The 26,466-nt window shown below is 39.9% G+C and overlaps 1 protein-coding gene across 2 annotated transcripts in view; it reads right to left on the bottom strand.

Moving 5' to 3' along the window:
* cacna2d2a (calcium channel, voltage-dependent, alpha 2/delta subunit 2a) overlaps positions 1-26,466 on the bottom strand; it is a 209,966-nt gene that overhangs the window by 29,751 nt on the left and 153,749 nt on the right. For both annotated transcript variants that reach the window (XM_027147165.2, XM_027147166.2), the window contains exons 7-13: positions 26,411-26,466; positions 25,227-25,284; positions 10,261-10,311; positions 7,449-7,548; positions 5,570-5,731; positions 4,007-4,117; positions 3,527-3,605 (exon numbers count right to left, since the gene is read on the bottom strand). The exon at positions 26,411-26,466 is cut by the window's right edge and continues 76 nt beyond it. In XM_027147165.2, coding sequence (XP_027002966.2) covers positions 3,527-3,605; positions 4,007-4,117; positions 5,570-5,731; positions 7,449-7,548; positions 10,261-10,311; positions 25,227-25,284; positions 26,411-26,466 — 617 coding nt within the window. The remainder of the gene's footprint in view (positions 1-3,526; positions 3,606-4,006; positions 4,118-5,569; positions 5,732-7,448; positions 7,549-10,260; positions 10,312-25,226; positions 25,285-26,410) is intronic.

The following is a 26,466-nucleotide window of genomic DNA, read 5'->3' as shown; positions in this document are numbered from 1 at the left end:
CTTAATGATAAAAAAAGAAAGCAGACTGCTGACTGTTGTAGCTCATCACGGTTGTATAGAATATTTGAGTTCTATTCTATATAAATGTACTATGTTCTTCCTGGCAGCTACAGCCAGTTTGTTAAATTCCTTTGACCTTCGGCAGATTCTGAAATACTCAAACCTGGTACCATGCGGCGATCACAGTTAAAAAGATCAAGACGTTTTCTTCTTGACCTGTATCTATATGGTTTTCTGCATTGTGCTGCTGCTGCCACGTGATTGGCTGATTAGAGAACTGATTAGGTGGCATGTAAAAATAATATCAGTGATAAACAGATTTGTCATTATTCAAGGATTATTTCATTGTGCACAGCAATCTACATTTCGCAAAAAAAGTGTTAGTGTTTGTCAGGAAGCTTTGTAAGGGAGTAAATGTCCTTCTTGGTGTCTGTTTGTTTGACACTCTACTGTGACTGCGTCTGTGTGTGTGTGTGTGTAGGTCATTGAGCATGCTGAAGCTTAGGATTAGGCTGATTAAACGGAGAGACACTAACAGGGTCAATAAGCCCAGCTTGGTAGGTTATTAAAGTGAGAAGTGTTTGCACAACGAGCTGCAAAATGGGTGCACCAGCAGCAGAATGTTAATAACCAAGAGATGTCCATCACCCTACATGATGAGATTCTTCTTGTTCCGGTCACACACATTTACAGACAAAGTTTTATTTACTAAAAATACTTTTAAAAAAAAAAGCCCTAACTAAAGGTGCATCGTATCTTGTTTCACGTCTAAAATACCGTGCGATGGCAGGAATGAAATGCCCTGGAATGGCAGCTGTCATGTCACAAAATGAATAGCAAAGATTCTTCAGCATTTTTCTGCCTTATCACTACCTGCCGCATGTGCAGTGTGATTACCACAGGCAAGAATTCCTGTATGTACCTGTACTGAGTAAAGAAGGCCTATTTACGCCAAACTCATCTATTATGGCCAGTCAATAGGCCTTAAACAAATACCCAAATACCACCAAAACCTACACAAATGTAAATAAAAAATTATGAACTGGTTCAGTGCTGCAAAATATCTGAATTTTATATAATAAAAAAAAAGCATGCTATTTCTATAGTAAAAATAATATGAATCTTATTATACTCACTGTCCATTTTATTAAGAACGGCTGTATAAAACGTAACCCAAATAAACCGTATTTATTAACTGTGGTGAGCAGCAAGGCATCTCTGCATTCACCAAACACTGAATAAGGATATACTCTGGTCACCCAAGCATAGCTCACCAAAACTGGACAGCTGGAGATTAGAAAAAAAATCAAGTTTCGGTGAATCTTCTTGGCTGACAGGAGTGGAATCTGATGTAGTGTTTTGTTGTTGTGGCCCATCCACCTCAGCGTTCAAAGTTTTCTGCATGCTAAGATGCTTCTCTGGCAATCACGGATGTGAAGAGCGATTACACGACTTACTATAACTTTTCTGGCAGCTTGAACCAGTCTGGCTATTTTATCCCTGGCACCAGTATCCATCTCATGCTTACAGTCACAGAGATCAGACTTCATTTTGATGTTTCGTGTGAATATTAGCTGGAGCTCTTCACCTGTATCTGCACGAGATTATGTATTGCGCTGCTCCCACTAAAATTCAGTAGAGCTCGATATGGCAGTCCTTTACTAACATAAATGTCTAACATACACACACGGTGTTACACCTTCTAGTCTATTCTGTTTAGTGACAAAAAAGATGATCCATGCTATAAGATAATTTAAGGGTGGCATGTGTATTAAAATGTTTTCTCTATGATAAAATTCAATATTCAGATGAATACTAATTAAAATGCACATATACAGGTCTTTTACCTCTTCTCATGTTTGTGGCACAGCAACAGGATTACAATATTATACAATGAGTGTATTTTTTTCTTAATTAATCCACACTTTAACAATAATAAAAATGTACTTTTAATGACATTCGTTTTAAAACACTTCCGAAGTGTTCGTCGTCCTGTTAATTATGTAAGCATTGTAGAACGCTGCTGATTGACATGAATGATTTTTCTTTGAGATATTTTCAGTAAACAGGTCACAATTTATTATTTTTTTTATTTTGTTTTTTTTTGTCTTAAATTGTTCAGCAAATGTAAGAGTGTAAAAAGATCTTCTCAAATAAATGAATGATTTGAAAGAGCTGGCTTGGGATCAGCCTTAGCCATAGGATGCATTTTCTCTGCGGGACACCGGGCACTGCGATAACACACATGAATTGTGTCGAACACGTGTTTCATATTGTTACCTACAATCCTCTTTACTTAAGTGAATACATCACTCTGCCATTTATTCAATATGTTCTACAAAGCAGACATGCACAGAGCAATCCTCTGCCAGTACACCTCTCAACCTGTCAAAGACCATTTGCATGTGTATGAGAGATATGAGGAAGAGAGAGCGTGTGTAGGTTGAAGGGCCTTCGCTTTCTGCTCTGGCGAGAATGTGTTTGTGTCTGCATGCTTTTTGATAGGACACGTGATCTCAAGTGTCTTGTACACCAAAGGGAAGCGGTGGCACCATCTTGCCTTTGTGAGTGTGTCAAGCATGTTCCTCTGCAGTCTTGTGATAGCAGCGTGCACTGTGGCAAAGGGGGAAATCAAGTCCTCAGAGAAAGGCTAAGGAAAAACCACTGTGCCTGCTGTGCTGTGCCAATCCCCTGTCCCCTTCACGCATGCCATTAGAGTAGTACAACATGGCCACTCGAAAAGCTAATCCTTAAGTCAGAGCTGCTTGCGTGCGTGATGGAGGGAAGTCAAATTTATCACCGGAAAGCTAGTCTCTTTTTGCCTAATTAATTAGGAACTTGCAGGAGGGTTGGTGGGATTCTGGGGGAGAGGCTGCTGGAGCACTTTGGCACTGTTCGCATTTGACTAATCAGAGAACTGGATGAGTAATGATCATTAGGAGAGTTCTAAGTACGAGGAAGCGATGTAAAAAAAAAAAGCCACTGAGAAAAAGGTGGTGTAAAAGAATAGAACGGGAATCAAAGAAGCAGAAACAGGAACAAGAAAATACTGAATCCTGCCTGTTGGCCCAGATGCATTAGGATTGTCAAAATTGTTGTACGTCTGTCCGTTGTATGTCTGCTCATAGTAACAGAAACGTGCTGCCTAATAAGCAGCTTGCTTTGTTATGGACTGTAGTGGGATATATTTACATTTACATTAACAAGCCCATACTGGTGGACTGGTTAAGCTAAATTGCTCCTGAATGAGAATAAGTGTGCTGTTGGTTGCCTGCGGTGTGTTGGTGTTCTATACAGGGTGCATTCCTGCCTTGTGCTAGGTGTTCGTGGTATAGACTCCGGATCCGCCATGACCCTGACCAGGATAAAGTGTTACTGAAGATGAATAAACTCCAGAGGAGATCGATTATTAAACCTTTGGGATGCCGGACACTTAAGAACTAATATTTAGTCAAATAATTGTAGTCAGGACAGTCAACAGAGGTTCATGGTGAGTTGTGAGAAACAACAAACAATAAACACTCACCTTTGTTGGCACAGGCAATCCATTGCAATGGTGTGACATCGTAGTTATGCTGCCCCACAGAGAAGGTAAAAACCCGAACCTGTGTGAACAGAAAAGTCTTAAATATAAGGCTCGGAACTGAAACTAAAGTACTATAAAGTACTATACTGTTGTAGAACTGTTACTATCAGGTTAAACCTAATATCCAATATTCTTTGTGTTCTGCATCAAATGTAAAGGCATGATAAAGACATATGGGGATGGATCTGGGATTGATCGAGGTTGTTGAACAACGGTCAAGCATCTAAAATATCCAAAGTGTGTGCAAAGGGTTATCTGAAGAGAAACCTATATGAGAATCCTTAGGTCTTAGACTGAGAGGCAGGACGGAGTGGCTTATTTCTAGACATTCTTTGTGCATTATTTTGAACTGCTTCATCAACACAAGGACATGTGGAGAGGGGATTCAGCATTTGGATTGATTGGCAGCACTAAACTCACTGTTTTATTGGGCCAGTTGTACTTCTCGAAGACCTCTTGAGCTCGATCCTCTCCTCCGTCAGTGAACATCATTATCATCTTATTGCAGTTTGCCCTTGGAGCGTTGGTCTCCTGAGAGAGAGAAAAAAAAAAAGAAGGTAAAATTGGAAAACAATTATCAATAATAATATAGACTCCATTCTCTAGATAAACAACCGACTGTACACTCGAGTACATCTGCATCGTAATGACAATGTTTTATCATTCTCTCCCTCAGTCTATTAGAAAGATGGAGTATCAGTGCGTGTGTTTCTAATCACATGTCTGCAATTGTGCCCAACTGCTGCCCGTTGTCCTATTTCTAAAGAGCTATCCAGAATTCCCCTCTCCCTCCTGTCCAATCACGGCTGTCATTGACATTCGCCCGATGCCGCATCACTGACAAGATTCTAATAAAGATAAATAATACGGCTGCAATTACGCATTTCGTCTGCTTTCCTTTACGCCAATCAGGAGCGTGTGCCGCAGCGGGCAATGATTAAAATGCTTTAGTAGTTTTGGCTTGGGCTCCGATTAGAGTGACTGCTGAGTTTGGAGGGCGCTAAGGAGAGCGCAAAGTGAGGCTGAAAGCTTGGCTCGCTCTCCCTCTCTGTCAAACAGGCAGAGAATACAAATTCATCTGTGCGTCTGCAGCCCATCTCCTCGCAGCCGCTCTCATCAATCATACCATCAGCGTCTATTAGAGAGCCAGGTTTCACAAAACACACACACGGATTTGTGGACATGCACCAATGATGCAAGCTCAGACGCCTATCCTCCTGCACATATACATGTACACAGACACAAACACGATGCTATTTGGACATGCACAAAATAACAAAAGTTCATGTTTTCTCTCGCACACTCACACGCGGTATCTAAGAAAGTCAGAGTGTAACGCTGTGAAAATTTGATATAAATCGGGACCACAAAAAGTTCCATCCAAAGATTTCATGCTTTTAAGGCATTTACACCCTCAAGAAATCAAGTACAAGTTTCAACGTTTTACCCCCCACTCAATAATAGTAACTTTATTCTTACATAACACATAAACGGAACAATTTTCTACAAAAATTCGCCCGCCTTTCTTTCACTAATTTCCACCTGGTACTTTAATCATACCGCATGACAGCTTCCTCTGTGTCATGTAAAGCACTATCTACACTCTTTTGCATACATTAACTCGCAGATGCCTGTGATTGGCTAGCGTTGTTGTGATTGACAGGCAGAGAGGGTGTGCATTCCCATTCCTCGCACCCAGAGGGCATGGACAATTTTGCTCTCTTGATTCCTGGCCACAGTTGACTGTGGCATCACTGGGAATGTAAATGTAGAGTATAGAAACTACAAGGGGTTCAGTGATTTCTGGTCAGAAGTCTGTGGATGGAACTGTTTAAAGGTTGCTCCAAGGCACACGAGAACTACTATCTTTCTAAATACTATCTAAAGATAATATGCTTTAAAGTTCCATTTCTTAAACTTTTAAACTTTCTTAAAGGGATGTATGTACAGTATGTGTCTGTGTGTGAAAGTGTGTGATCTTACATTCAGCAGCTGCTCGAAGGCGAACTGGAAGCCAGATTTGTAGTCCGTCGTCCCCTTCGCGTCCATTTTCATCACCTTGTCTTTGAAGATCTTTTTGTTTTTCACGTTCGCTTGGACCAGCGTTTTAAAGCACGTGACCAGGAGGTCTGCCTTTTCATTAAACTATAACCGAAAGAGGAAAAGAGATGGTGAGAGGTAGAAAAATCTTTTAAAGAAAAAAAAACATTTAAAAAGATTTCTTCCAAAGACTGAATATTTTATGTAAAAAGCCATGCAACCTAGATCTGAGCATCATACCATTATAATCCATTCTGCTTTCAGTCACAATTGATTTGGTGTAAAAAAAAAAAAGTTACTTTATTTATACTGTAAGAAAAAGTGAATGAATCAGTTCACACCCTCAATTGCATGTAAAGCACGTTAAATGGGAATCACAAAAGACGTGTCTGTTTGTTCTTTCGGCACAGAAGACAGCAGATCTCTATTCATGTGTCTATGTGTGTGTTTGTGTGTGTGCTCATGTGTAGCTCCAGTGCTGTCAGTTCTTATTGACTCACCTGCACAGTAACACCTGCTACATGAGGCGGAGCATTGCTCTGTGTGCTGTGCGTGTGTGTGTGTGTGTGTGTGACAGTAAACACTAGGTTTTACAGAAGAGCTACTTGTGCATACTTATGATTAGTTCTACGCTTTTCTGTGAGACTGTTTAAAGTCATTTCTCCTTTGAAGGTCAAGCTGCAAATGGACTGACATTTTTGGGTTAAGGGGAAGGCGATTCGTATATTAAAGTTGCACAGTGTTGACATTTCATTGTATGCATGACTGTGAATATAAAGAAAGTAAGACGCATACCGTACACACATTTTAATACGGGTTTAAGACCTGAGTTTCTTTGATAAGGGCAGCAGTGTGCACTGTGGTGTGTCAGATTACATTGTTCACGTTGTGCGGTCAAAGCTGAGACAAAAATACAGTCAGTCAGAGCCACAGATTGGTTCCTCCTCAAGAATGATTTTTAACATATAGTAAGTTGTTGTGAAAGGGTTTATCTTTTCCGAGGAATGAATTCTTCAATCATGCCTTTTAACGGAGGTCTTCCAAGTCTTTTTTGTGTTGCTGATTTGACCACTGCTAAATTTTCTGCTGTCACTTTTGTATTTCATCCTACTGATGGTCTCCTTCCTTTCCCTTTCCTTCCCTTCCCTTCCCTTCTCTTCCCTTCCCTTCCCTTCCGTCCCCACATTCAGAGTTCTCATGCACAGCTTATTGAATTCAGCTTCCGATCTTTTGACCTTCTCAATGAGGAGCCAGGCCACAATTGACCATGAAGCGGCTTATCGTTCAACTGTCTGATTACTTTTGTTCATGCAACAATAATGCACTATCTTCATGAATTAAACCCTAAAGGCTCCCCTTTCCACCTTGATTGTTTCATTTTAGATCCATTGCAGTAGAGTCCAGTGGCAAAATTAGGAAAACTGCGTCGCTGTCCAAATACCTATGGACCCAGCTGTATATACATCAGTGTTGAATACACACACTACACAGTTGTTTTGTACTTGTTTAAGTCAAGTCAAGTTAAGTCGAGAGGGTTTTATTGTCATTTCGACCGTATAGAGCTAATGTTTCTCCAGAACCACGGTGCTAAATAAGACAACACACATCTGAAGGACTGAAAAGTAGTTGTCCTAGGCACATAAAGTGAATAATGTGCAACCTAGTGCAAAATCATACAACATCACAAAAATGTCATTATTAGTACTGTCATTAATGTGGACTGTGTGAAAACCGACCTGTATTTAAATTCTTTACAGTTAGGGAGGTAAAATTTGCTTCATGCTCTGTGTGTGTGTGTGTGTGTGTAAGTGTGTGTCCTTACCTGTGCTACATTTACATAATCATCATCAGACAGTGTGTCCAGCATCTCAATCACAGAGGTCTTCATCAGCTTCAAAGTCAGTCCACTTACGCTGCCGCTCCTACACGACCACACACACACACACACACACACACACACACACACACACACACACACACACACACACACACACACACACACACACACACACCATACAATGCATATTGTATACGAATAGAATTAAAAATAATCCCTGTATACAGCAATCATACAATTTCAATTAGAAGTACATTAGGCCGTGTGCCATAAACAAGTCATTAGAACACACATTTTTCATTTTCTCACAAGCCATTTGCCTTGTAATCGCAGCATGAGAAAACATATGGACCAAAAAGCTGTTGCTAAGCAGCACCTGTTGCTAAGCATCCTGCGTCGCTGTTTCTCGACCGTGTCCATCAAACGCGAGTTCCCAAGCATGTGTCATTGTCACAGTAGCAAAGAGAGGAGATAGGTGCGCTGTCTACATCGCAGAAATGCAGAGGAAATTCAGAAGTACTTGGTTCAAACGGGACTTAACAACCAAATGTTCGGAGGCTGTCAGATCCAGACGGCTTTGTTGTAGCGAAGGAAAAATCAGATAATGTGGACACAAGACCATTTTCAGACTGAGCAGTACAAGCCATGCCTTTTTCCCCCTAGTATTGTAAGTGGTGGTTAAAGTGACTGATTAAACTAAAAATCGTTAAGACTTCTTTTATATATCTCAAATGATTTAATCGAATCGCTTCGTGTCATTTTCATGTTGTGTCTCAGAACATAAAAGTTGTGCTGGAGACTAGGTTTATAGTTCTCTTCTCTTCTTCTTCTTTTTTTTTTGCATTACCTACTTATTCTGCATTTCTGTAGTATGTGCACTTTAGTATGCTGTAATGGATCATTTATTTGTAGGCACTAAGATCGTTCAGGTGAAAAGACAACAGTATTTGTATTCCAGTCTAGATTTCTTTGAGCAAAGAGATCTCTGTATCTTTGAAAGAGCACATTTGCTAAAGGATAGAGGGACTGTTTCATTTTACACCTAATCACTGTAAAGCCATGGGCGAACCAGAGAAATTCCCAGAGGGAAAAGGAAGGAGCAGCTCTGCTTTGGCTTAGGTCACTGACAATAATGTCTGATTTAAGCAGGATTACAGTACAAAACACACCTGCACCTGATTTCAGCCAGGGGTAAAGCCTTTAATACAGTTTGGGTTTAACCATTTTTATTTCTATTAAAGATTATATAGAAGACTAATTCTTGCCATAGTATTTGAGTCACGACCGGACACGTCGGGTTTCACGTCTTGCCAGCCAAGAGCAGTAACGGCGGCTACGGTGGGCACAGGGTCACTGAAACAGGTGAAGACTGGATAAAGAGCAGTTACTGTAGTCTTCCTGTCAGCTCGTACCTGGTCATTCTTTGACTTCTCTCATCAACAAGAGAGAAGTTTCTGCCTACAAAACTGCTGCTCACTGGACGAAAAACAAAAAGATCAGCCTGACTGGAACTAACAGCAATGCCACAGTTAAAGTCACAGTGATCACATTTTCCTCATTCTGATGATTGATGTGAACATTCAATGAAGATCCTGACCTGTATATACACGATTTTATGCACTGTGCTGCTGCCACTTGATTGACTGATAGCTGTAGCTTTAAGCACTGCGAAACGGGAAATTCTTCAATTTTGCATTTAGCCGGCTTAGGAATAATGGCTATGTCAATCCCTCAAACTGATCCCAAAAAAAAAAAAAAAATGATAGGAACACTTAGCTCACACACTGAATCTTGATGAATGAAAAATATTTCCTTACATACATTGTGTCATTTGTTGAGAACAAAATGATGTGACGATGGTTAATGGAACCCAAGATCATTAACCCACTGAAGGCTGGATTCAAGAATCACACCAAAATGTAAAGAAATAAAGTTACAGGGTGATCCAACTTGGATAAATTCCTCACACATGCTGTATATACTCCTGGCAACATCTGGGCATGCTCCTGACGAGATATCTTATGGTGTCCTGCTCCCAGAATCTCTTCCCAGACGTGGATCAGTGCATCAGTGAGCTCCTGGACAGTCTATGTGGTGCTACTTGGCAGATTCGGATGCTCTGATACATAACACCGCAGGGATACTCAATTGAATTCAGGTCTGGGGAAAGTGAGGGCCAGCCGATGGCACAATGCCTTTGTCATCCGGAAACTGCTTAGTGCACCAAGGTCTGACAGTAGCTGTGAGGATTTCATCCTGGTACCTAACAGCAGTAAGGGCACTGGTGGCTAGAGTGTGAAAGTCTGTGCAACCCTCCAAGAATAATCCTCCTCACATAATCACTAACCCTCCACCAGATGATGTTGCAGGCAGCATATCGTTCCCCGGCATCTCCAGACTCTTACTCTGTCTTTAAGTCACTTGTCTGTCTGCTCAATGTGAAGCTGCTCTGATCCCTGAAGAGAACCGGGCACTGATCATTCATTCAGCACCTGAAATACCTTCAGTATATGCCACTGTTTTCCTCAGTGCACCATACACGTTATTTCTATTCTATAACCGCTGCAGATTTATCAGCAATAGAAACCTTTTACAAGGTTAATCCAATTTTTCATTGGAAGTATCAACTAAAAGATATTTATTTATAGCTTAAAAAAAAATCCAACAGGTGGCACTAGAGCACCACAGCCATTTCTGTATCAGTGTGTGTGTTTTTGCCCTAAGTGCAAGAGTGAGAAGTGTGAGTGTGTATGCTTGTGTGTGTGTGTGTGTGTGTGTGTGTGGTGGGAATACTTACACATCCACAATGATGACCATATCTTTAGGAGAAGAGGCGCCCTGAATGTACCTGTTAACACAGAAATGAAAGTAAAAATTGGTTTTCAGATACGACAAACCCATTTAACCGACTTCTATACTTGTTACCTTCAGGCCGTAAATGTAATACATTCTAAACCAACAAAGCTGTTGCACCTCAGACTCCGACACTAGGCTATGCAGCAGAGGTCAGAGAACAAGGACATGTTATTATTGATGTGAAACACCACTTTTACATGGTGCTGCTGGTGTTTTATTTGTTTTGTGTGTGTGTGTGTGTGTGTGTGTGTGTGTGTGTGTGTGTGTGTGTGTGTGTGTATCTTAACAACCTGGTAAAGATCAGTACTTCATATCGGAGTAGCATCGCTCAGCTGACAAACATTGTGCATTGTATTCGTGCAAAGTCATTAAATTACATGAGTAGGTTGTTGAATATTTTGATATAAATAGAAATATATATTTCTGTAAAGCTGCTTTGCGACATGAGCGCATTTGTTTAGTCCAGCTGGTGTGGGTACTGTACGTAGCAGTTTATCGTATAATAAGTCTACTTAAAGTGTTCCTCTTGTGATTAATCTTGATCTTGCTAAAAGTGAGCGAGTCGATGAGACGGATACGAGTTATCTCAATGAGGGGGCTCGTGTATGCAATGGGTATTTCTGGACATAAGTATATTGAAAGATGAAAATAAAAACTAAATGAAAAAAGATTTAGAATTCAGTGGTACATAAGCACAGTGGGTTCGGCCTGCGTAGACGTTCACTAGTCTTCACCGTGTCCAGCCGATTTCTCTCAGATTTTCCTCTCACCTCCCGAAAAACAGGTAAAACACTTATGCTAAAATTGTCAGTAGTTTTAAACAGACTACCGCAATTCGAGGGTGTCCCCGGGACAGGAAATTCACTCCGAATCCACTGCGATGCTGGCCAGGATAAAACACTTGCTGAAGATGAATGAACAAATATCATTCGATATTATTCCTTGTAGCCAATGTTTATTTCAAAGCAGGAAATATGCAATTATTATTCCATTTTAGTACTTAAAGCCATAATGTAATATGGCTTTAATATGGTGTATCTTTAGGTCAATAAATCCGTATCTACAGTATAACTGTCTTTACACAAGACTCTCCATATGGAGCTTGTTTGGCATGAAACTCTGGACCGGGTCAGATAACTGTGCTCAGTGCAGCAGAACCACTTCGATCTGCGACTTTAATGACATATGCATGGACCAAATGATAATACATGGTGCCATCAAGCTGCTACTGCTGGGCCCCTGAGCAAGGCCCTTAACCCTCAGTTGCTCAGTTGTATAAATTGAAATAAAATGTAAGTCACTCTGATAAGGGTGTCTGCTAAATGCCAGAAATGTAAATGTAATTGTAAATGTACATGCCACTGTTTTTTTTACATTCTTTCACTGGCTTAGAGAAAACACCTGAGACACTTAGACTAATTGAGCTACAATATCAAAAGGAAAAAAAATAAATAAATCCATTTTCTATCTCTTTAGGATGGAAAGAATGATCTATTATATACTGAACATGAACCACAGCCTCACTTCCTGTTTTCAATGCAGCCTTTCTAAGAGTCTTCTGAGACCCGATTTATTTGTACAGATAGAAAAAAATGAATCATAATCCTGCCATGAAGGCATGAAGCAGCTGAGTAGTGAACTACATCTACCATCTTCATCAACAGATAACAGTTTATTTTAGCTAACCGAAGGTGCCGCCAGAGCAAATCAGCATCTTCCCTGCTTACAACAACAGCAACATCAAAAAAGACTGGACGGGGTTGGCTCTCGTCAAAGCGCAGACAAAGCTATTAGGCTTTATGTCCATCTCCTGACAGTTTTGTGCTGGCGTTAGCACGTTGTGCTCTGGAGGAAGAGGGCCTTGTCTCCTGATGATACGAAGACAGTGAGAGATATGCGGAACCGGTAGAGAAAAAAACAAGAAGGACCTAAACTGTGTCTGTCCAAAGCTGATATACAGTGACATATAGACTTGGATAGAAGAAAAGGCAAAAAAGGGAGGAAAAAACATGCACAGATTTTTCCGTAAGCAATTAAAAACACATTACGCATGACACCGTCGGGGCTGAGAGCCTGATGGATGCGAGCTATGTGTTTGGTATCGCTGTCGTCAGAGGAAAACTGGCAAATATTGTACTGCTTCTGTATTGTGAGTTAACGGATCGTCATGGGAGCCGTCTGAACTGCCATGATAGAATACCAGAGGCTTTCTCAATTACCTGTGGTCTCATCCATGATAATTAGCCTGCTGACCTGACGTGAAGCTCAGCCAAGCCTCCAAACCCGCACTGTGAACCCTTAACTCTGAGGCAAAACTAGCTCGTAGCATCACTCGAGAGCTCAAGGCTTTGAAGGAGGAGCGCTGCGGTGAGGAGAAGGCACGCAGTTGAATTACTGTAGGATCCTCGTTTTGAATATGCTCAGAGTTTGGGGGAGGAATAAGAGATGGATGAAGGAATTCAATTATTTTTGATAATAGCGAGTGCAACATCAAAGTTAGGCCATCCACGAGTTTCTCCTGATCTGCATTGACATTCAGAAAACGGCACACCATAGCCATGAAGCGTGTTGGCTCAACTTTTATCAGTTTAATTAGCGAAATCTTTCATTTCGACGCACCATGGTGTGTGTGTGTGTGTGAGACGGAGGGGGTGGCGGGGTGTGCCTGTGCATACTACACACACGCATCTACACACTCGATGTGCTCTGATATGGCTCTGATACCGTCTGCAAAAATACTACGGTACTATATGGTTCCATTTGTTCAGTATTTCTTAATATCAGATTCTAATTAAACAAATATAAGACATTATTACAAATTTACAAGTTTACGTATGACACGCTTGAAAAAAATCCAGAACGTTTAATTCTAAAAACAAGCAACAAAAGAAGAGGGGGAAAAAAAGCTTAAAAATGAATAGAAGTGTCTTCTAGACTGAATAATCTTAGATGTGAATAATAATAGTCTTATAATCAGAACTATTTGATAAATTTGCCAGCAGTCCAAAAACCATCATTTGACTCTAATTTCATCTGGCAGTTTGTGTTTTGTCAGAGCCGCAGCGAGACAACGCTACATCCGCACCACCCCGGCATTATAATCACTTCCCTATGTCATTAATTCTGCTGATAATCCTAGACAATTATCCCAATTTCCTTATAAACCCTACCTCCTTATAAAGCTGTTGTTATTTGAGAACGGCTCAAAAGCAATTACACTCTAGTGACTCTTTTTCCATATGAAAACTCACGACTGATCGGTGCGCTGTTAATCCTTGAACGGTTGCGTTTCCCTGTTAGACGCCGTTACACTTTAACGTTTATGTTCCTTTAGATGAGCGCTGATCAGTTCGAATCGTCTGTAGGATCAAACTAATTACACGCGGACACACGGGAGACAGGGAAAACTTAACAGGGATTCGTGGAGAGGTGATAAACCTCTGTGAATGTCGTGGGCTGTGATGAAATGAGATGGAACAAGTGCACCCTGTGGTGCTTCCGCTTAGCCGTGCAGAAGTGCAAACACCCGCTGTGCTGCAGACTCTCAGCTGCACCCTGAGCCACCTGTGGCTGGAGGTCCTGCTACCACTGTCAGAGAAGTGCAGCTTGTGACTATGAACACTGTTTAGAGAATACGTTCGGACGTCACTTCTAACGCGAAATGAATGCTGGATATCCTGCATCGTTCTTTCTTTACAGATGTTATCGAGGAGAAAAGAGGTGGAATTTTCCCTTCGTGATAAATGATGGATTCTTCCGGCTGGTATCTAAAATGCTGGGCTGGGATCCCTGAGTTATTTCAGCTCTGCTGTATCTCATCCTGTCCTCCTTTGTACCGACTATATGATATTTAAAGTAGACGTCCCCCGTTTTGATGTCCTTCAACTGAACACTGTTCTGGCTTTTGAATAGCTTTCGCATTGTTCTAGGCCTTGCTTTTCTGCTTATTTTGAGCATGGTGATGGCTAATAGCCAGTTCTCGTGATCTAATGCAACTGCAGTGTTGGCTACAATGCTACAATACACCTCCTGGACCTGATCCAGCAATCCACTCTTGTGAATATGGCTTTTATGTCCGTGCCACAAAAAAAAAACAAACAAAAAAAAAACCTTCACAGACACTGATTTTTTCCCCCTTCATTATGCTAACAATCTGAGTAAGAGGAAGGCTTACTTATTGCCGTGTATAATGTAAAATGATGGGTTATGAAATCTGATATTAACAATATCAATTAAGATGCATCTTAGTGTTATTATTTATCATAACGGAAGGTAGGGTTTTCCTTTGCAAACAGAGTATTAAAACAAAATCAGAGTACATATTAAACTGGGCTGAACATTTTTGAGCAGCAATAATATGTTCACTCACAGCTAAATAAATAAATAAATAAATAAATAAATAAATAAATAAATAAATAAATAACATCTCACATATTGAAAGTTTGGCTAGTTAAGGATAAAGGTAAATCCTCATGTCTGAAAGTCTGAGTAAAAAAGGTGATTTTCCTGAAATAATCCCATTACTATGTCTTCACAGAATTAAGCCGAGTTTACGCTGTGAGATTTCGGTCGTCTTTAAATATTACCACTTGTCACGCTGTACGAGATGATCTCAATAAAATCTAAACTGAATTCTATAACGTCGGATTTTAGGACGATGATAGACGTGAGATTATAGATGTGAGATTATAGACGTGAGATTAAAGAAAACCACTACATTCTGCTGTCAGTGCACTAATCAGCGTAATCCAGGCTCGAACAAAATAATTTGCTTGTATAAACAGCAATATTCACCTTGGTGTTATGACTGCAGTATTATACAGTATGTAACGTAAAACATTAAAAATTCATGGTTGGGGGAAAAAAAGGACAGCGTGAAATGTTCATTATTTAAAGTGAGCCTGAGGTTATAGGGACATTTGTATTCATTTGGTACGCAAATGTAGTAAGCGATGGTAATGTTATATTAAAAGAATTGTGAATGATTCGTGATTCACTCAAGTGATTCATTCACTTAAACATTTATAGCTGTGCTGTGAGTTTGGAGTAATCCAAAACAATGTTTTTACCGTTGGCTTTTAGATGAGTGCCGTAGTCGCACTTCAACAGGGATTTTCTACCTCAACCTGCCAGACTGAACCACACAATATGTTTACATTTTACCATCGTTTCTATTGCCATCGCTTAAGATTTGAAGAGAATACATTTTCGGAGTTAAGGCTACTGTTTCTATATTCGAAATCATCAGCACAATGCCACTAACAGAGTTAAGCTGAGATGTCCTCAACCTCAGAACTTCCTGCACCCAAGCATGCTGCATCCAGATGTGCTGTTTCTGCATGGCTTGCACTCTTTAATTACCCCTCCACCATGGCCCAGAGACGCCATTCCTTCCCAGCCATTACGCAGACTCCCCAGTGCCTGAATCAGGTGATGCACAGATGGGCCTGGCTGGTGCCACTACAATCCTGGTCCCCTGTTCTCCCAGAGCGCTCTCTCTCTCTGTCTCTCTCTCTCTCTCACACACACACACACACACACACACACACACACACACACACACACACACACACACACACACAGCGCTCCAGCACTCGGCCAGAAACACACAATGAAGCCAAAGTGCGAAAGCTGCGCTGCGTAGCTTACTCTCTAACATAGCTAGCTGGTATCGTGGACATCTGCTGTTTTGTAAATCTAACACATGACATGAGATGACATGAGATGAGATGAGATGAGATGAGATGAGATGAGATGAGATGGATCGAATGTGACGGCACTCACAGGGAAAAAACAACATACAAGATACTGTAAACAATGATTTTGAGAATGAATAAAAACGAAGCTGTATTGTAATATGTAGAATACAGTATATACCGTCCACCTGGAACATAATGCACCTTGAATAGATTTAATCAGCACAATGTATTCTATGTAACGAGTTTCAGTACACACAAGACACATTAAAGATAAATGTGTACAATGAAAAAAAAAAACCCACGGCAACAAGCAATGGTCCAGTGAGAGTGTAGACTTTAAACTAACAGCATTTAATATGAGACTAACAATGACCTTGACTCGATAAAAACAAGGGAAATTTAATATTCATATGTGCATGATCATATGTATTCCACATCACATACAACGCTCACACTGATGTACTATTTATTGGAAAGCCACAGAGACGTTATCGGTTGGGAAATTCAAGCCACATATATAGGTAATGACCTTCTTTTTTTATTTTTTGCTAGATGGCTGGCTTGGAAAACTGAAACATAATCACGGTCTGCAGTTTTTGGATGATGAAAAAAACATTTTAGAGGAATACAGAGCAGAAGTAAAAGCAGGGATTGACATGTCAATGTGCACCATTTTTTTTATTGCATGGCAGCCTCTGGAATAAGGTGTTGCAATTCAAAAGGCAATTTTATGGTCATCATGGGTATATATACATTCGATATATATATATATACACACATGTGTGTGTAACCTCTGAAAGGAGCAGAATGCTCACAGGAGATTGTGTTTACGCTCTGTGACCTGTCAAGTATTTATGAATCTCAACGTCTTCATGTCTCTATTTCTATTCTCTCTAGTTAAAATGAGTATGTTAAGAAATGAGCCAATTACTGATGCTAATGTGCTCAGGTGACACACGCACCTGCCGAATGTGTGTGTGTGTGTTTGAGTGCGAGTATATATAAGAGATAAGCTATGTTTGGACAGCGTGTGTGAGTTAGAGATACAGCATGGCTTTCACAAATCTGTACGATGGTATAGACGCTCTGATGGGGTTATTATTACCTTATGACACTCTGCTTTTCGTCTGCATTCACCGGCTGGATAAAAATGTAATTACGATGAAAATAGGAGAAGCTATTGAAGAGAAATGATGCCTCAGTTTTATTTAACCCAATGTATGTTGGTAGATTAAGACTGAGGTCTCTGTTTATCTCTCAGTAATATGAAAATGATAAAAAATAATAAATAAATAAATAAATAAATAAGTAATAATAAAATAAAATAATAATTAAAAAAAATAGCTTTCTGGGTAAATACTAAATGTTGATGGAAACATTTTAGTGTCTGCTGAAACATTTTACACTGACATATTTAAAAAAAACTACAGGATGCTGTTAAAGCACGCTTATTAAATATATACTGGTATATGTTTATAAACTCAACATTTCCTTTTTTTTCTCTTCTGGGTAGCTGATAGACGCAGCAGTAAAATATCTTGCCGTTAAATTCATTCCAAGATTTGTATTACATAATCTGTACAATATTTTATACACACGTTTCTTTTTTTCATTCAGTATGTTGACAGGTGACCAAATAATCTCTTATTTATATTGAGAGATTAATGGGATTTAGAGCCGTCAGGTAAACATCTCGATTGATCTGGAGGAAATTCCGAGCAGACTGATAAGGGTGGTGTCGGTTTGATCTGGTAAATAGGTAAAAGATTTGCCATGTAAACACTAGATACGATATTTTCTCGATCACGTTTTAAAAGACCGTGCGCAGATGTGCAGTGCAGTGGTGTGAATGCGATGACAGCTGCTCGCTGCTCGCTGCTTGTGCAGAGGTTTCGACGGAATATCTGTAATGTACACGTCAGCTAATATTTGAATCGGATTGGGATGTTTAGGGTACAAAATAAACAGTATTTTCAAAATCGATTTGTGCATATAAACAAAGTTAGTCCAGCTCTAAAATCAAAAACACAGCATATTGTTTTGAACATTAACTCTACGATGCAGGTAAGATTGCAGCATGAAGTGGTTTAGTGCAGTTTTATCAGCTTCCTGCTGAAAGTTATATCTTCCATTTCTTTACCTTTCTGAGAAAGACACGGAGCTAAAGGACAGATAAGCTGAGCCCCAGGCTCCATTTTGTTTCTGGCTATGACATTTTGAAGCCATGGCTCTGGGTGGGTTTGAGCAGCTGCCATAATATTTATTGAGGAGCCAGATTGACTTTTCTCAGAAAATCAATATCTGCTTTCGGGCTGCTCTGCTGAGCTGAACCGCTCAAATAGCATCTCTGTAACACTTGGCTAGCAGAAATTGCCTCTGACTCTATATTTCTCCTTCAAATTCTCTCCCTCTCTCTGTCTGCCCCCCCCCCCCTATATATATATACACTGCTAAATCCTCAGTTGTTTAAAGGAGACTCTTTCTCTGTCTGTCTGCCTGTCTCTCTTTATCTCGCCGTCTGTCTGTCTGTCTCTTTATCTCGCCGTCTGTCTGTCGATCTCTCTCTCTTTTTCCCTCTCTCTCTCTCTCTGTCTTTTTCTCTTTTCTCTCCGTCTGTCTGTCTGTCTGTCTCTCTTTATCTGTCTGTCTGCCTCTCTCTCTCTTTCTCTCGCTGTCTGTCTCTTTTTCTCTGTCTGTCTGTCCCCCCCCCAGCTCACTCTCTCTCTCACCTTTCCCTTCCGCCCTCTCTCGCTAACCATTGCCGACACAGGTTATAATGGAGGCATGTTAATAATTAACGTGAGAGAACTGCAGACAATTAAACCTCTTGACTGGCCCATTAATTTTCCAGCTTAGAGTTACGAGTGAAATCAGAGGGGGGAAAGGTGGTGCGTTATAGCCGGCTAATCGGTTTGTTTCCATCTCTTCCATCTCACAGGAGACACAGAGAAACAGGAAATGCATGTGACAAAAAGAGTGCTCCAGCTCATAAATCACTAAGAACTAATTTGACTCCACCCAGAGTTCCCACATGTTTAAGGAAATGTCACAGTTCCCACATGTTTTCCTGGATAGTTTCTATGACGCATACATGTAGCTATGGCTTCGGGAAAGACGTCATAGAGTGAATCGGATTAAATTCAGCAATACAGAAAGTCTACCAGCACTTTACTGACTGAGTGAACTACACAAGAAGTCAGACCTCAACTGACATTTAATCACGAGGCTGACTGACATATTAGAGGTGAAACCTAACAGACTTACTGAGACAGAAGAGTAGGTTAGTTTACATGGATGGTTAATGTTAGGTATTGAATGAACAAAATCACTGGCATTATTTTATTTATTCCACATCTCAGACTAATGAATTAATAGCCGGATAAAACAGACGTGCACGCTTTACAATTTCATGACCTCGATTTAGTATCACATGACTACATTCATTTGTGTGCTCAATTTACTGCTTGTGCATGATGATAAAAAAAATAAATAAATAATAAAGTAGGTTAGAAGGCATGTTATTAAATTAACCTGCATTTGCAATGTGATCATGCAGCAATATACTGGAAATATACTAAAATTTGATTGTCATCTTCCTGTACAGAATTCACAGTATGTTTATTTTGAATGTTTAAATTGCGGTTGATTTGATTTTATATTGTATTACATTTTCTTCTTCTTTGCATTGTCTAAATTTAAGTACTTTAAGATCTATCGGATGACCTTGTCTCAGACGCATACACACTTCGTCCTGGGTGATCCTATCCTAAGCGGACAATGCTACGTACAGGTGTGAACGAGGTCAAATTGTGAGACTGATCGATCAAACATTTGGAAATGGTTTAGGATGAATATGACCTTGTGAAGTGTTTCGAAGCATCTCGGACTACATCCTTGCCCTAGCCGAAACATCCGTGATCATTGTAAGACTGTAAAAATTGTGCAGAAACGGCAGACCATGCAATTCAATCAACTGAAACAGCTCACACGTACATACAAAAGTAATAAAAGTGAGCGATACCAGTCCTACTGTGGAATCTATGAATGAGATCTGTGCGAGCATTAATAATGCCAGGTAGAAAGGGCTAAAGCAGGTCATTTCACACGGACGCTAAAGCCAGGTGTGAACGAGGCCATGGATTTGTCGAACTTTTCAACCAAAGAATAGAAAGAAATCAAGAATACACCAACAAAACAAGTGCAATACGGCCAAATGAGTCAGAAAAAAAACAAAAAACAAAACCCAATTAGATTACCTTTCGTAACCATACACTATCTATCTATCTATCTATCTATCTATCTATCTATCTATCTATCTATCTATCTATCTATCTATCTATCTATCTATCTATCTATCTATCCATCCATCCATCCATCCATCCATCCATCCATCCATCCATCCATCCTTCCATCCATCCATCCATCCATTAAATTGTATTTTATCATATGCACAGATGAGTCACATGTGGTGTCATTTCTTACAGCACTGACATTACAGATGGCTTTGGACTTCAGAGACCTGCCTTGTCTCGCTTCCTGCCGTAACTAAGTATAGCCTAACATTAGAACTCCAATTCAGGTTTGAGGTTTGAAAGCCACTTCAGAGAAGACCAAACACTTAAACAGAGAATCATCCGTTTTTAAACACACTCAAATATGTATATTTATCCTACAGCAAGTTATATACACAAGTTTGGAATACTTTTAGTTAACCTTGTTATTAACCTAACCCGGATAGTGTCACAATTCCTAGAACTGTTCAGAAGGTAAATTTCTGCTCACATGAAAACTATGTGTCTGTGAGGACGTAATACAGAACTGACACACATCATATTAAGACGTCATCTGTAACTACAGACGTCATCTGTAACTACGGACTGAACCACTTTTCCAAGAGTAGTGCAAGAACTGCACCAGCATGCGCAGGCTCCAGTCAGTATAAAAGCAGAGAGGTATTTTAACCAATTCTTCCTTCCCGGCCTTGCACTAAAGCCCATTTTTCTTGTGCACTGTCAGCTCGAGGGAGGAACAGTATTAAGTCCAGTGCCACTGCCTGACACTTTGATGTAACCATATGTCATGCTGAAAAGTAAGTTCTGTGCTCTAAATTCACTCTAGAGACTATGGAATGGTATTTGAGGTCAACATTATATGGATAAAAGTTTTACTATTGTTTAATTAACAGATTTGTGCCTTTTAGTCTACAATGTATCGGTCTTAGTCACACAGTAGGAGTCACTGCTATCGTTGCTTTATTGCGGATAACGACACTTTGCTTGTTTAGCGTGCCCGATGTTTAGGACAGCACGTTTCATGAACAAAATCAATGACATTATTTTACTCATCAGACATCTCAGACTAATGAAAATAATGTCAGGATAAAACAGTCAACATCTTGTGCACATTGTGTGATTTCATGACACATCATTTTCTTGATTTAGTACCGCATGGCTTCATTCATTTGTGTGCTCAATTAACTGGCAGTGCATGATAACAAGAAGTACTGGATCAAGTGCTATTTTGTAAGCTTCTGAATAATGAGGTTAGAAGCCATATTATTAAACGAACCTGAATTTGAAGCTATATATTAGAAAGTGTGCTAAACTTGGATGTTTGATGCTCAGACTTTTTATTGAATTGTCTCTTGAATTTATGTTGTTTTAAATTTTTCTTCTTTGCATTTTTTAATTTTAAGCGTTCGGTTGTCCAGACGCTATTGAAAAAAATGGTTTCGGATGCATGCACTCGAGAAAAATCTGTGCGATGTGACCTACCTGCAGGTGATTTACAGAATCTTAATGACTTCAAAGAAAATCACTAAAGTTAGCTGCATAAAAAATGTCCACTCTGAATAAGGGCGACTTTCTCAACTTTTCCGTGACATGACACCTTGGATTATGCATGTGTATGTAAAGCTGTTCAGCTCTCACTCACTCTCACTCATTTTCTACCGCTTATCCGAACTACTCGGGTCATGGGGAGCCTGTGCCTATCTCAGGCGTCATCGGGCATCAAGGCAGGATACACCCTGGATGGAGTGACAACCCATCGCAGGGCACACACACACACACTCTCATTCACTCACACAATCACACACACTACGGACAATTTTCCAGAGATTTTCCAGAAGCCACCGTGCCCCCCTGTTCAGCTCTATATACTGATATTTACCCTATATCTTCGAATACGGATCTTGATCCAGGTTTGGCTCCTTTCTAGATTGCAATTTCTTTTTTTTCGACTTGAGAACCAGGTGAAAGACTGAATGTTGGCAACTTTCCCATACAGAACAGTATGAACGCTATGTGTCTAAATATATTTCTGCAAATAACATTTATCTGAAGGATCACTTCCTCAGTAACATCATCAGTGTCCGTGAAACAAGTTGTAATATCTGATGGTTACTGCACAAAATGTTAAAAGAGGGGGGCTGCTTTAGGTTTACGATTCTTTTGGCTGTTTGTAACACACTTTGTAATTTATGCTGTTCTGTAATCAAAGTTCTTGAATTGTTTGTTTCAATATGGTCCTATATTTAGCTCCATTTATACACATTTATAAGGATGAGATGACAATATAAATGAAACATAGAAACATCTCAGGACTTGTGTTGTAGTCTACTGCGTATGGCTGAGTGTCTACACACGTTTTTAGACTCCTCCTGAGCCTGTCTTCACATACACGTGCTTTTATTTAACCATCATTTGAACCCATGTGGCAGGTGAAGTCATGCGGAGAGTGTAACACACAAAGACAGTGTGCTGGCCCATAATCACACAAACTTGACCTGCCACGTCTTGACTGGCACCCTGCCACGGCCCTGTCAATCAGCACAGCTGGGTATGGGTTGCTAAGCGACAATGTAAAAAAAAAGGGTTCTGAAGAGGGCCAGGGGCTATTCTGGAGAGATAACACGAGCTTAGCCACATGTTCAGGTACTGTACCTACAGTAGCATCATATCACACACAAGGACACACATGGGGGCAAAGTATAGTGAACTGGTATCATCACCTCATCATCATCTTCATGCCTGGACATTGAATCGAGTGTACATCAGGGACACAAACAGACAAAAAACAAATCACGTAAGGGTTTTTATTTTCATATGGAGCTATGAATCTTATAGGAAATCCAAAGCCCATAGAGTGCATTAACAAGAACATGTGTCTTTCTGCGTTCATTTCTCAGTAAATACCTGGTGTCAGGAGGTGCCAGTGGAGGCGGCTGCGAGTGTGCAGAAATGGTTTACTCAGAGCAGCACAACTGGACTAAAAATAACACGAACGAAGCAACCACAGATGCACAAGAACATGAAACGAATGTGACATATGCAAGACAATAAATGCTACCAAAGACAACGGAAATTAGAATTTTAAAATTATATTTTAATGACATGACATGCAGGGACTGATGGGTAATATACTTCTGACTTATAATTTGTGGAATAGAAACAACTAAAGTTATTACAAGAAATCACTAGCACATTCTACTACTAATGTTATTTATATTAATTATTAATTATAAGCTATTTCCAGTGTTGGTGGATGCACTGTGATCAAGTTAATAATTCATTAAAAACAAACCATTAAAAATACCTTGTTAAGGTGATGTCCAAAAGTTTGAATATTGAATTTTGGAGTGCTATACAATGATCAGCCGTAACATTAAGTCTTCTCTCCACAGGCCCATAACTGAGCCTTAAGCATGCATGACCCTGTTGCCGGTTCACCGGTTGTCTCTTCTTAGATCACTTTTGGTTGATATTAACCAATACAAACTGGGAACACCACTATAGACTTGCTGTTCTGGAGATTCTCTGACCCAGTCGTCTAGATATCAGAATCTGGCCCTTGTCAAAGTCACCAAGATCCTCACGCCTTTATTTCTCCTGCTTTCAACACAACTTTGAGAACTTATTGGTCACTTGATATATCATAATGATCGATGGCAATGTAATGAGTCGATGTTATCCACTTCAGCTGTCACTGGTTTGAATATTATGGCTGTACAATGTGTGAGACTGTGACATTGTACTACAACCGTAATAGCCTGAATTATTGAATAAAATAATAATAAAATTGTTTGCTACAGAAAATTAGCCAAGTAAATACATTTTCATGTGGGATCATGTGATATTGTTTAATATACTATTAGTTGTTCTTTTGGCTGCTCCCTTTTTGGGGTCTCCACAGCGGATCGTCTGGTGCGCATTTTTGATTTGGCACAGGTTTTACGCCGGATACCCATCCTGACTCAACCCTCTCGTTTTATCTAGGCTTGGCACCAACACTGAAAGCTGACTCCTCATTTCCTGGGTTAGTTCCCTAGCTGGTGATCGAACCCTGCCATGGAGATGAGCGTGCGGGAAGCCTGCCTCTGGAACCCCAGGGCTTATTGTTCAAGTTTTAGTGAAACTTTAAAATGCTTTATACAGTATGATCTCAAAGAGAATGCACATGTTAAAAACATACTAATGCTCTATCTGTTAGTCTTTGGCAGGAGAGCAAGTTAAATAGTGGTGCAATGTCTGTTGTCTGTCCTCAGCTGGTGCTAACAGCTTTGTACAGGTATTTGGGAATTCCTTTTGTTCTGTATGAATGCGCACTGGACAGTCTCATCGAGCAAGAACTTAATTACCCTGTCACACAGGAGCCTTGTTAGCGAGTTGCTAGCACCCTCCCGCTCTGGGGGACACGGTCTCAGGAGACTGCGGCCTCTTCCTACGACAGCTAGCTTAATGGTTCAGCTAGCTTTGCCAGTGTAAGCAGATTATAAACTTCTTGCTTTGCTATTTAGCCCAAAGACATGTGCTTCACTAACGCTTTCTGACACTCTGTGCTCAATTTTATTGGAACAACAGCCTGCAGGTAAACAGTTATATTGATCATATTGATTTTGTGCACTTCTCCAATCTCACTCTTTGTTTAAGTGACAGAGTTTGTCTACATGAGTCGATCGGACAGGAAAAACAAATTGAGACAGGCCTGACCTGTTTGAACATTACTGACCCAAAACTGAGAGGAACTGTAAGCTGCATGCAGGGCTGTTAAGGGTGAGCAAGCGTACAAGGTACGAATTAAGTCTGTACTTTGAGTGCTGCACTCCTGCTTGCCTCTTACTGGAAACAACGAGATATAGGATTAAATTTGGCTAGTTTAATCTCTCTTCTGGTGGCATCGACCCGAGGGTGTGACAAGTGGCACTCACCAAGGCCGTCTCCTCACGTCGTACAGGTCAATCTTGTTTGGTGCTCTCCATGGGGTAGCTGAGGGACAGAGAAAAAAGAAAGACGAGATGATGTAGAACTCGCTGTTCTAAGCCCTGCTTTTATACCCTGCTGGAGCTCACTTTTTACCCAGGGTTAGGAAACACTGCTTTATACCTGGGGTTAACTTTGAATTGTCATACAGTACATGTACAGTGTGAAATGATGCCATGTTAGAATGCTATGGCTTAGCAACAGAAACCCAATCAGAAACCGAACACCACATGGCTCACATCATGCGCTGTTTACATTTACAGTAACAGTTGTAGAAATCCTGCATGTTATGTTAACAAGAGTTGCAGCGTTTGAAAAAAAAAAATCATAAAAATAATGTCACATGGTGACAGAAATGGCATCAATTGGAGCAAAGAGGAATTTAATTTACCAAGGAAATGGGCAACTGTAAGAAACTTTGCGACACACTATGCAACGTCTTTTTTTTTATTTTTTATTTTAGGTCCATTTTTTAAATACTGGCCAAGTGTCGAGTATATTTTCTTTTCTTCTGCCAAAGGTATATTATCCAGTCATGGTTGATAATTGATCATGGATATATATATATATATATATATATATATATATATATATATATATATATATATATATATATATATATATATAACAATGTAAATTGTAAGCACTGTGAAAGAAGATAACACAGGTTTCTCTTTACGTGCAGTTTTTTTAATCTTCCAGAAACAATGACTATTGCAAGTGTGAAAAGTCCTTCATAGCTTATAGTGTGTCCAAAAAAATTTGTGATTTATTTAAAATATAAAAAAAATAATCTTGATTCAAATGGATTAGATTCACTTTCTTTCCAAAAAGCAAAAATACAGTTTTTTAATTCTAATGATCTATATGGGTCATTTATGTAAACTAATCTGGTTAAAGGGAAGTAACAAGGATTTTAGAGCATTAAAGATTAAGGAGAAACATATTCTATAATGATTGACTAATCCTTTCACAAAACAGTATGAGAGGATTACTTCAGGCTGCCAAAGACACATATTCAGCAGCAATGGATCTATATGGAGTATTAAATTATTGCCTGGCTTGTGGTATAGATGGGTCAGAACGTAATCATAACCCCGCGTATTCGGAAAGCAACCCTATGGGGACAAACCTGGGTAGTATCTAGTAACACCGGTGGCACTTCCGAAGACCTGCCAACGTAGTGAG

Source organism: Tachysurus fulvidraco, chromosome 5 (assembly GCF_022655615.1).
Source record: "Tachysurus fulvidraco isolate hzauxx_2018 chromosome 5, HZAU_PFXX_2.0, whole genome shotgun sequence".
NCBI classification, from domain to species: domain Eukaryota; kingdom Metazoa; phylum Chordata; class Actinopteri; order Siluriformes; family Bagridae; genus Tachysurus; species Tachysurus fulvidraco.
Note: the sequence above shows the minus strand (reverse complement) of the source record. Positions and strands in the feature narration are given on the sequence as shown.